Below are 12167 nucleotides of genomic sequence, written 5' to 3'. Positions count from 1 at the left end.
CCGAAGATTCCTGGTTCTAATCTTTACCTGAGCATATTGTGTGTCCTATTATTCATTTTATCTAATCGTAATTTGTACTCATCGCCGTGATTAACCTAAGGAGGCAGAAAAACGATTAGAAACAATAAAATACGATAGCCGGACAATTGCGATGAACACAGAAGTGAAAGAACGGATGAACAATTGCGATGACATTCTAAATCTTCTATCAAATTGAAGGGTGACTTAACACCCCGTACAATACCTCTTACAAGAGAATTATGTGAAATATTGATATTTTCGAATAAGACGCTGATTCCTCTCATACTTTCTCCAGGCTTGAGACTGGCAAGGTACGTACTTGTATTACAACCACTTTGACGTGTTTTAAATCAGTGTTAATCCACACATCGTCAGCCATAACGTTATATTTCCTCATTCTCGTATTTTTGTTATTATTTTTCTCCCTTCTCTAATTTCTTGTCAGCACGGAAGTGTTTCGTCAAACTTGGCTGGGAATTTGGTTCAATCAAGTTTTTCAACATGGGCTAGAGCCAACAGACACCTTTTTGAAGTCGCCCGTTTCCTCACATGTGCGAATACACTTTCCCAACTCTCTCGTCTATTTTAATATCATGCTTCTCCCTTTTCTGCCCTTCTAGATGAAGTTCCATCCGCATGTACTTGATGTTGGTGTCTTCTGCTTGGCTCTTGAGGCCGGCCAGAACATCATGAAGTTTTGGATGCGGTCTTCCAAGCCACCTATTGATTTTGTTCTTCCAACCTTCTACAGCATTATTAGTTCTGTGGCGCCTTTGGTTAGGTTAGGTTCTGATCGTCGCAACTGTCCTACCATTAATTTGTAAAATGATCTTCACCGTCAAAATCATCGCAATTGTCCGTGATTTTGGCCTCATCGCAATTGTCCGCCATCGTAATTGTCCTAGATTCTAAAATACAATGCAGTGCTAAGTGTAAAGGCATGTGGAATACTGTGGTATTGTACAGTTTTTTTCGGGTGTCAGGCACGAGCCTGTGGGCATCTAAGGGAACACCTTGGGTATTGTATCGAATATATTATGAAAGAGCTCACAAGCATGCCACTTCTTCCTTATTGTCTCCACCTTTGACGTTATATTCGATATATGCACTGCAAACTAAATGGCAACACTGTTCTATGGCATCGAACTATGGGTCTGGGAGGGAGGGGAAACCGCAAACGTCGTACAGTCTAGATTCCTAAAACAAGGGCTAGGAGTAGGGAGGGGTGTGGCAAACATGTCATGTGGGGCACTTAGGGAAATGGGAAAATTAAGAGAGGAAGTGGATGCCAAAATGAGGAGCATTAAATACTGGGCAAAACTGATCACCAGGGAGGGGGGAAATTTGAAGAAACTCTGTGTACAATCGCAGATAAGGGGAGGAATGGGAGGCAATGGGTAGCAAAAATAAAGACGGAATTATACAGTATAGGGCTGGGATGGGTGTGGGAAGAGGGAATAGAGGGGAGAATTGATACGCAGATGCTAGGGGCCATACGTGCCAGACTGGAAGACATTAACAAACAGAAAATTTGGCAGAATGCGACGCAAAAATATCGTTAACATCAGCGAAAATAGTGGATACGGATCGAGAATGGGGAAGGAGGAACTACGTGGATTTGTGTGGGGCAAAAGAAAGGTCAGGATTGGCCTGGTTCAGACTGGGGGGATGGGCACAAGTTAAACCAAAACGGGAGGACGGGATCGTAGAATGCCCGTTACGCGGCGAAGACGAGACGAAATTTCACATTCTCCTCCAGTGTAAAGAAACAGGGGAGGCAAGACAAAAATATATCAGGGAAATAAATGAAGCTAACGTTGAGAATATAATGACAAGCGATATTAGGAGGGAGAGACCGAGAGGGGGGGAGGCGCAAATAAGGAATCTGGGAACTTTCCTACACTATGCCTGGGCAAGGAGAGCAAAGAAGCTCAGTGGGGATAGCGAGCATGTGTGAAACGGGGGGGGGGGGCTACTAAATAAATAAATAAATGTGAGAAAATTTTTGAATCACTCAGGTAACAGTGCAAGTGTAGGGAAAGAATGGAAATGAAAGACGGTGTTTGTGAACTCCCAAACAGTGTGAATGTGGAAGTAGACTGATAGGAGGAAGGGTGTATGAAAATTGCACTAAATTTTTTCATCCTAGTATGATATGCACAGCTGTAAAGGCTCACCCTTGAAATAAATTCTATTCTATTCTATTAAAAAAAAACCACCGATAGTGGTTCCAGGAAGTCCACACTACATATTTGATCAGTGTTTAACCTTAGCGATTTTAAAATGCCCGATATCAATGGTTGCAATCAATACCATTTTAACACCACTTTGGTTAAAGCTTTACCAAGATTTTGTGTGGATCTTCTGGAACCACTGTCTATCACTTTAACATTAGTATTTTTTCAATGTGGCCATTTTGGAAAGCAATGTTAATTTCAATTTTCCAAAATTTAAACAATCGACAGCTATATTGATCTTGAGGTCTCTCTCTTGATTATTTCTTTTAAAATCGTAGAGGAACTGTTGTTTCCCTCAAGCACACACTAGAAACAAAGGAATGACTGAATACAATTGTCAGTCTGAATAACCTAACGACTCGGAAGTCATTCAGTAAGAGATCAACAGGAATAATTGGGATTAATTTAATATTAAAACCTCACTAGAGACTACAATTGTAGTTTCTTCTTCCTTCAAGATATGGCAACGTCTGCTCTTGTACCTCTGCATGTTTCCATGTCGGCGTCCCCTCTCCCTGTATGCACGAACGTCTTATAGCTATGGCGCAAGATGACTCGAAATGAAATTAAGACACATTAAGGAAAGAATCCTGGCTCATTTCCCCTCTACTATTACGTTTTCCCAAGGAGATTATAGGATTTTTCCCTTTCTTCTTTGCGAATTTCTTCCCATAAGCTGCCCCATGTGGCCGGGACGATTGCCAGGTTACTTAAGGAAATAAGGAAAGCTTCTTCTAGAGGGAGGGAGAATGGATGTAGGGAATGGGGGGTGATTATGCAGGAATCCAGGTGTATTTTTTTACGGAAAAGTTTGGCAGAAAGGAAATGTTTCTATGTTCTTTCCTCTCTACGATGTTTTCCAGAAAGACAGAGCAACGAGTCGGAAAAAGTTACATGTGAGAGCGCAGCACCACCTAGTGCCCTTTTTCGCAACTATTAGAAACAGATTGTTCACACGCTTCGAGACAGGGAGAGGTAATGACCATGGAGAGAGATGAAAATCTTAGATTCGATTTCTTATTCGAAATGTTGTTCTTAGATTTTTCCTTCAGCGTCGATTCTTTGATTTGTATTCTTGGATTCAAATAGTTCATTGACCCTTCATTAGAAAAGTTCATAGATCCTTTCAATTCAAACAGTTTATCGGTCCTTCATTTCGAATACTTTATCGATCACTCAATACGAACAGTTAAACGATCCTTCAATTTGAACAGTTTATCGATTCTTTGATACAAACATTATCGATTCTTCAATTCGAACGGTTTATCGATTCTTCAATTCGAACGGTTTATCGATTCTTCAATTCGAACGATTTATCGATTCTTCAATTCGATGCAATTCGAACAACTTATCAATCCTTCAATTCGAGTAGTTTATCGATTTTTCGATACAAACAATTATCGATTCATCAATTTGAACAATTTGTCGATCCTTCAATGCGAGCAGTTCATCGATTCTTCAATTCGAGCAACTTATCGAGCTTTCTTTTCGAATTGTTTGTCGATCCCTCGAACAGTTAATTGATTCTATAATTGAAATAGTTTATCGATTATGGGATAATCAATGTATTGAATCTAGAATTCGAACACTTTCATAGATTCTTCAGTTCAAATAGCGCATCTATCGATTCTTGGAATCGAATATTACAATTTGGGCCTGAATTGTTGGCATGAATTCCTAAATATAATTATCGTTCATGGACTGGAACAAGAACGAAAGTTCGCCGACAAAGTACCGTTCGGTCGCTACCAGGAACATTCATGCCCAGCCCCGTGTGTGTGATTGCCCTCGCACTGACATCTACCATTCTCTCCTTTCAACCACGTCACCCAATCTGAAACGTGCGTAATTACAATTCTGGAGTCGCAATGAACGATCACTTTGAGGAAAGACCTTGATTTGCGATTCATCTACATCAACGATGACGTGCTGCAGGGGCCCGTCTTGCTGTATCTCGGCACGTCCGTTCGCATTTCAGCTTCTTCCTCAGAGTCCCAGAGACGCAGGGATGGTAGTGAAAGTGACGGATAGTTTAATTTCTGGATTTCTCACAGTCTGTCAACGGCGCCATGATCGTTTCTCGAGAGCTGAAGGTCCTGCATCTGAGCACCGGCGAAGGAAGCGGTGAATTCTGGGAATACATGTTGGCTAAACTCTTCACAGTCGGGACATTATCACTTTAGTCTAGATTTCTTTAAAAGGAACGAGATTCAATAAAGATGATAAAACATAAGCTCACATTTCAGTGACACTGCCAGATAAGAAAATATGCCCCTTTTTGTAGCGGCCACAGGGACAAAGAGAAGATAAAATATGAGCAAATGTGACAAGATTATCTCAATTTGAAATAAATATTTTTGAACGGGAAGCCATCAACACTGGGAAAGCCCAGGCACCTGGCGACACTTGAGTTAGAATGAGGAAGGGAGATAACTGAATGTTTTCCTGATTCCCTCAAAATAGAAAATCGACAGGCTACAAAGTCCGAAGGAGCAGGGGTGGCCACAGCGGGGTATAATGGGGGTGGAGTTTTCCTTTTGATATAAAATTCAACATGTATATATTGTTGTAAAATATATGTAAGAAAAGTTCACACTTTGGCACCATGCTGCAATGTGTGCGATGAAAAGGGGGAGAGAAGAATCGAAAAAAAAAAATTTTCTTAGTAATACATTCACTGGTGTACGCATGGATTTATTTCGGGAGGGGCTGGAATTGTAGGTGAATATGACATAGCTGCTTTCAGTGGCGCCAACTTATAGGGGCCCGTGGGGTCAGAAACCACCAATAATTTGTAGTGATATTATTATTATTATTATTATTATATTTGTTATTGTTATATATTTGCGAATTGAAATCAGTAAATAGCATTTAAAATAAAAAGGATGGTGTGCATTAATATCACGATACATGGAATGGAGAATTCGAAATTTTCAAAATTTATAATAACCCAATGTTTTTCACGGCTGCTTTTTAGTGAGCGGCATACATAATATGATATTTCGTAAATTTCTCAAAAATTGCAATTGGAGGTTTTGCATTTACCGACCTGGTTTTCCCGAATTTTTTAGTACTTTTACTTGAAAATGTAGATTGTTCAAAATTTCGGAGGGGGCTGTAGCCCAATTAGTCCCGCTTCTGCGAACGCCAGTGAATTCATGTAGTTTTAGCTAATTTCAAGTGACTTTTGATACACCGCGCATCATATTTAATCCGTTATATGAAGAAAAGGAAGAATTTAGGGGGGCAGATCAAGTAAAGTCAGTAAAGCTCAGAAACGGTGAATTTCACTAATAGGATGCTAGTAGACACGCTGCCGTTAATTATTTACTTCGTGGGGATGAAGACATGATATGGAGGACGCGCCATTGACCTTGGGATGAGCACCCTTGCGAGGCAATAACATAATCTCTAGCTGCATCCTTGGTCATGGTGGTCGTTATGATACTAAGATTTAACCCCATAAAGGTCTATGCCTCAGTATGTACGTTATTCGTTGAGTCATTTTATCGTGGCTGGTTTGTCATGTGTCGAATGATGTCACCGCATGTGGAAGGATTGATTGGGGTCTCACTCAAATATTTCATTGTATTTACGTTAAGAGAACTAAACATGACAAGCCTAAACTATAGCGCTCTCAATTCCAACTGGCGGCTGCGAAACGACGAATCAGCGATCAGTTGAATTATCTTCGACAGACATCGGGCATTTTCGGGTCACGATGCACCGAAAGTTTCTAACGGGAAGAAACAAATGAGCGTCTGATGCACAGCATGTTGCCAAACGTACTCAAAACGGGATGGGGGGGGGGTGATCAGCGCAGTTACCGGATAAAAGTTGTACAATAGTACACAAAGCACGGAAGATATGTACACAAAACACCCAAAAACTGTGCAAAAAAGCCAATAAATACAACTGACAAAAATTAGGTACGTTTGGTAAAGTTGTAACGGGTGAGCGATGTTACCCCAAGACCTTCTTACTAAGCAAATGAGGTTGTTGACACTTATCGAGGCATCCCTACCCCCCCCCCCTTCCCGAAGACGATTGGTGGACAGATAGAGAGCTATGTACATAGCAAGAAGTAGACCAGCCGTCAGTTGGGCTTGTGATCAGTATAACAACGAGGGCATATCATAATGACGTCAGAACAAGAAGTGTCTTCAAGTTGGGTGTGTTCAGCAGTGATGTGCCGTAGACTATAAGTTTACGTCTACATGCGTTGTCTACACGTAATCTACGCGTAGATTACATAGAGTTGTAGTTTACATAGACTACGTAGACAATCTAAAGTGCATTAAAATTAATTTTCAAGAGTTTCATTAAAGGAAAGTGACATTTTCAACTATATTGGTTCCTAACGAAATGAAAAGAACCCTATTTACAACAAAATTTATCTTCTCTTCTATTACCAACTATGGAAGAAGATAAATAGTATGCAAAAATCAACAACAGATGGCAGTCGTGGTCTTTTCCCTATAAAACACTAGAATAGTTCATATATTAGGTTTCTTCCTAGGTGAGAAATTGTTCGAATTTGGAAGGGAGCGTATGAAAAGTTCTCCTCACACATCAGCAACTGATACGCAGTATAATTTTGTTTTACTTCCACGGCGCCCTTTGCTAAGTTATCACATTTTGCCATGTTGTTTACATAGATTACGTAATTTACGTGTATAAAATAGTCTACGTGTAGAATGTAGACTATCGTTGTTTACACGTAGACGCACATCACTGGTGTTCAGTGAGACCCGAAGGGTTGACGTTCAGATAGGGGTATAAGACTTTGTCAGGAAAAGAGAAATAAGGGTGTTAGCTATTCAAAAGTACAACTTAAGAGTTAAAATAACAAAAGAGTCAAAATATATTCTGGAGAGTTTAGTAACATGTCGATCGTAGCGCCACTGTAATTGGATAGTTTGACACCTGAGAAAAATTTAACTACGCACCTATCTAATTGGACAAGTTTTGTTTCAAATGGACCAGTTTCAGTTAATAATAATAACAACAATAAAAAGAAACAGAACATTGAATTTGCAGCACCATCTGTTGAGCCACTTGTCACTCGCAATAAATAACCATCTGATATTCAGCGTAATCGCTTAAGTCCATGTTTAATAACAGTTATTTCGTATCCTGATTAAGGCCCAGTTGACCAAGTGGAATATTTATCTTGTTTTACTGTGCAATTATCATCCTCTCCTTTTTGTCATTGCCAAACTAGTTTCGCTGGAAAGTTTTCATACGCGGCGTTATTATCCGATCCAATTAAAAATATCGCCTTTTTGGACTTCTGGATGTTCCACGACATCGTAAATCGACCTGTTTGCATCGACTTATGCATCGATTGGTGATTGATATCCATCTGGTGGACGGTTTCTGAATTAATGTAATGGACACTTTCATGCATAAGCACTACTCGTGACTTCTGTACAAATGTAGAGGCCAACTCCTCAGCTTGGAGGCAATGTCCTTTTGGACACTGTAACGGTGTGGGTCCACCGAGATTGCAATTATTGTGCGTGTGCGTGTGTGTGTGTGTAAGGGAGACATGTATTTGTAGTCTATTTATGTATCCAGGAATTTCGCAAAAGTGGTTTAGTTGGGACTAGCCTTGGGGTTTCCATTGGCGGCGCCAGAAAATTTCGTTTGGGCGTACTCAAGGGTGGACTTTTTGTCTGCTTTGGTCAAGCGATTTTCTGTCTCTCTTACCTTTCCCATTTCCTTCCTTCTTTCTCTCTCTTCTATTGTCTTTCGTTTTTTTTGTTCCCCTTTCCTCACTTTCTTTTAGTTTATCCACTGTATTTTCTTTTTTTCTGTCTATTTTCCATTGCCTTTCCTCAACTTCTTTTCCTTCTGTTCTATCTCGTTCTCTTCTTCCTTTCTTCATTCCCTTACATCCCTTTTTTCTTTTGATTTATTTCTCTTCCATTTGATTCGTTATTTCTTTTTATTTTCCTTCTTTTCTTCCCCTTATCTTGCTCACGCACTTTTTTCTCATTTTTTCCATATTTTCCTTCTCTCTCTTCCATTGTCTTTTCTCCGACTCCTTTGCTTTCTCTCATTTTTATTTCTCTTTTTCTACCCCCATCTCATTCCTTTCCCCTTTTTTTAGCACTCTCTCTTCCTCTGTGTGTGTGTGTTTGTGAATATAACCCCACTATAGAAGAGTATACACTGTCGATCGCCCTATGAAAATCTTTGTTCGTTTGAATTTGGAATATTATGCACAAATAGGCTAATCTGGACTGGACATAGAGTTCAAGGTGGGATCCGAACAAATGTGCCTCCACCGGGTATCGAACCCAGGACCCCTTTATTACAAGTCGACGGTGTTACCACTACACCATCGAGGAGTCCCGTTTCTGTTGCTTGAAAACTTCCCATGTTACCTATTTCGGTGAGCAGAGGATGGGCTAACACTACTTTTTAACTGTGGGTTAGATCCCACCCTTGCCTATCCATTGGTGACGCCTGCCTCTTTCCGCCGCTCTACTCCTTCTGTACTCGTTCATTTGCATACTCTGTGTGAACCTCAGTTCCATTAAGAAGCAAGACGATCTAACGAGTGTTATTTGTTCTTTTCAGATCCGCCCCGAATGGAGAAGTCACCCCTGTTGGCCAACGGGTACAACCACCCTCCGACCCACCTGAACCACATGCAGTTCATGCAGCTGAACCACCCGGCCGCTGCCCACACCGCCATCTTGTCTCCAGCGGGGATCCCCCTCTCGTCTAGTCACGGTCTGGCTCGCGCCGACGGATCCATAATCAAGAACCAGGGGATTCCGGGGATCGACGCCATCGCAAGGTAAGTGCCTTTTTATTGTCATTATTTAGCCAAAGTTTCCAGCAAAACATAATCACAGACAAATACTCGGTATTCTTCTACCCAAAAGTAGGTTCCTAGACTCTCCATCTCCTATTCATAACTGCATGGGTGTTCTTTGTGAGTGTTCCTTCATCTATTTCATCATATCATCACTCATCCTCATCTTCATCATTAGCCAAAAGTGGGAGTAATATAAAGCAAATCAATTGTATTCAACACTTCATATTATTTCATGTCATAAAATCTTCCTCCCTTTCCTTTTCATTTCACTCTCTGTTCATCCGGTGCCGTGCTGTTAGCGAACGTGCTCATATCGAACACGTGCTCTTAGCGAACACAGTTACGGAAGGATTTGCAGCTCCCTGCTGTTAGCGAACACGCAAACTTGCCCTGTGTTTTTCGTCCTTGAAGCTGGTCAACGTGCAAGTGTTGCCAGTGATAATGCGTGGAGAAACATCCCATAGGCTGGTGCCTCTTGACCTGACCTGACTCGGGTCTTCCTTGTCGCACAACAGACTCACAACATTCCTCAGGCCGTGTCCGAAAGGTGCAAGACCGTACTTGAAGCGAGCATACTTCGAGAATGGTCTCGCAGTGCGGTCTTGAAGTTGTGGACTGGAAGTGAAGATCTTTCGAACTGCACTTCGATTGCAGCGCCAAATACGATCAGTAGATATACCCGAGGACACGTTGGTTTTCCACGTTTTAAACACTTATATTCCACCAAAGAAATCACATAGCGTTTGTAAATGCTCTAATACATACGTTTCCACACATTACAAGAATTGCAACAAACAACTTGCTGGCTTTCTACCTCCGCGATTTCAAACAAATGAACAAGTCCACTTGTCACGTGACCAAGCTTTCAACTTCGTGTGCTCTGCCCTGTGGTCTCGATTCCTCGTGAACTTGACGCTTTCGAACTGTACTAAGTGACGTCACTTCCGTTAAGACCATACTTCAAGTATGTACTTTGTACCTTTCGGACAGAGCCTAAGACGAGGAATGCCTACGAGGCTGTGGCGGCGATTAGGAGGGGGGGGGGCGAGGGGTGGCAGTTGCCTTCCCAATTTTCGCCACTTTTGACCCCGCACTATACCGCGTTTGTTAGAACCTATCCCTTTTCCCGCGTTAGCGATCGCTCGACAGTTTCGGTGCCAATGAAAAACGAGGAAAAAATCGTCTGCTGGACAGCGAGGAGCGAATGGAAGCCAGAAGAGAGGCGCTTACGTAGACGCTGTTGCGACGTTGCGTATTTTAATTGGCTGCCTGGCTTTGACTTTCCCCAGCACGGAGAAAAGCCAGCGACCAGCTAGCGCGGGAACCGGGACAGGTTGTAACAAACGCGGTATAGTGTTGCCCACGGGACGAGACGGGACAGGCTTTTAAAAATTCGAGACGAGACGAGATTGATCATGTGTCCCGAGACAAACGAATATTTTCGAGACGAGACAGCATTTCCACGAGACTTCCACGAGACGAGACAGGCCAAAGTCTCGTCTCGTGGGCAATACTACCCCGCACTATGCTAAATCTTATCTACAAAGGGAAATATAGTGTCTTTGCCCCCCTAGTTTTGGCACCTTGCCCCCCCCCCGTAGTTTTGGGACCCAATCGCCGGTGATTAGGTTAGGTTCCATTAGCATAAATACAATGAAAAACAAATCTTATTTAAGCCAATAGAACTAAAGATAGCTAGCCTAACCTAACAACATAGGCATTTAGCCTAAAATTAAAATCTTTCTTCCGTGACGTCAGAACACAAGGCTGCTCAAGTGTTGTGCGATAAGTGAGACCCCTTGCCTCACCTCTGATCATTCTTCAATCGACTGTGAAACCAGTCACATGAGTGAAATATAATTCATTAAAACGATGTACTTGTGTTTGTCCGAATATATTCCATTTAATAATCAAACCAAAAGAGGAAGCGGTGCATGCCATGTTCCAAATTAGGCAGCGGTAAGATGAAATATATCACTATTTTAACAAAAACTTTCATGTAGTTAACCTAAATTATTGAGGATCCTTCATTTAGCTAATTTCAAACACAAAATGATTATAAGGTATCACTGGCAACACTTGCATGTTGACCACTTTCAAGGACAAACAAGACAGGGCAAGCTTGTGTGTTCGCTAACAGCACGCACCTGCAAATATTTTCCTTCCGGTGTTCGCTACGAGCACAGAATCGTTCATCCACCTAAAGATATGTCCTGCTAGTTCCGTTCCCTTCAATCAAGCTCTTGTTCATTTCGCACTCTATCGAGCCCCATTATTGTTTCCATCTCAAACGCTTCTAGCCTCTTCTTCAGTGCCTGCGTTTCAGGTCTACCATGCAATACACTCCATAAAAAGCACTTCATGGCTTGCTTCTCAAATATAGGTCCATTAGAAGTACACGGCATACCTTGCAAAAGAAATTTTTAAGATCCAGATATACCTTTATTATTATTTCACATCTAGATGTTTTCGAGACATATCCTTGCTGACATGGACCCTTCCTTGCTGGACCCAATGTCCAGCAGTATAAACGGCTGAGCTTATCTTTTCTGAGTGCCCAGAGAACCCACAATCTTCGAATTAGAACAGGAAAAACCAATTCAGGAAGCCAAACAAATAACCTTCAAGTGTGGGAAAAACCCTGCAATACGACGTAAAACAAAGCGTGAAGTTCTTCAGACCTTATCCACAAGCAAACAGCATTCATCTCTGTGTCAACAGGTCCTTAGAAAGACAGATATTCAACTTTGGAAACAGAGACTCCAGAAAGAAAAATAGTTTGGAGACAGATCGCGACAATAATTACGTCAGCGCTCCTCGCGGACGAAACCCGTATTTATGCAAATAAGCCCGCTAACATAAATTCACACCAAGGCCTATCTCCGAAATGATCCCACGCTCGCAGCATCCGTAAGGATCCGGTAGCAGCAATGTTATCGCAGTGCAAACCAGAAAAGATTCCTTGCTTAAACAGCGCAGGATCTGCCTGCAAACAATACGCCGTCGTAAATTCCCCAACGAACGGGAGGAAGTTGTGAGGGGGAGTGCACACAGGCCATTTTGTATTTTCTTCACTG

At 41.8% G+C, this 12167-nt stretch overlaps 1 protein-coding gene across 4 annotated transcripts in view; it reads left to right on the top strand.

Moving 5' to 3' along the window:
- Positions 1–12167, top strand: part of dac (dachshund family transcription factor) — a 459147-nt gene that overhangs the window by 228153 nt on the left and 218827 nt on the right. For all 4 annotated transcript variants that reach the window (XM_083125063.1, XM_083125064.1, XM_083125065.1 and 1 more), the window contains exon 3: positions 8847–9069. In XM_083125063.1, the coding sequence (XP_082981189.1) occupies positions 8847–9069 (223 nt within the window). The remainder of the gene's footprint in view (positions 1–8846; positions 9070–12167) is intronic.

This window comes from Lepisma saccharinum, chromosome 7 (genome assembly GCF_977018435.1).
Source record: "Lepisma saccharinum chromosome 7, izLepSacc3.1, whole genome shotgun sequence".
Lineage (NCBI taxonomy): Eukaryota > Metazoa > Arthropoda > Insecta > Zygentoma > Lepismatidae > Lepisma > Lepisma saccharinum.
The sequence above is the reverse complement of the archived record's forward strand: the minus strand, read 5'-3'. Positions and strand labels throughout refer to the sequence as shown.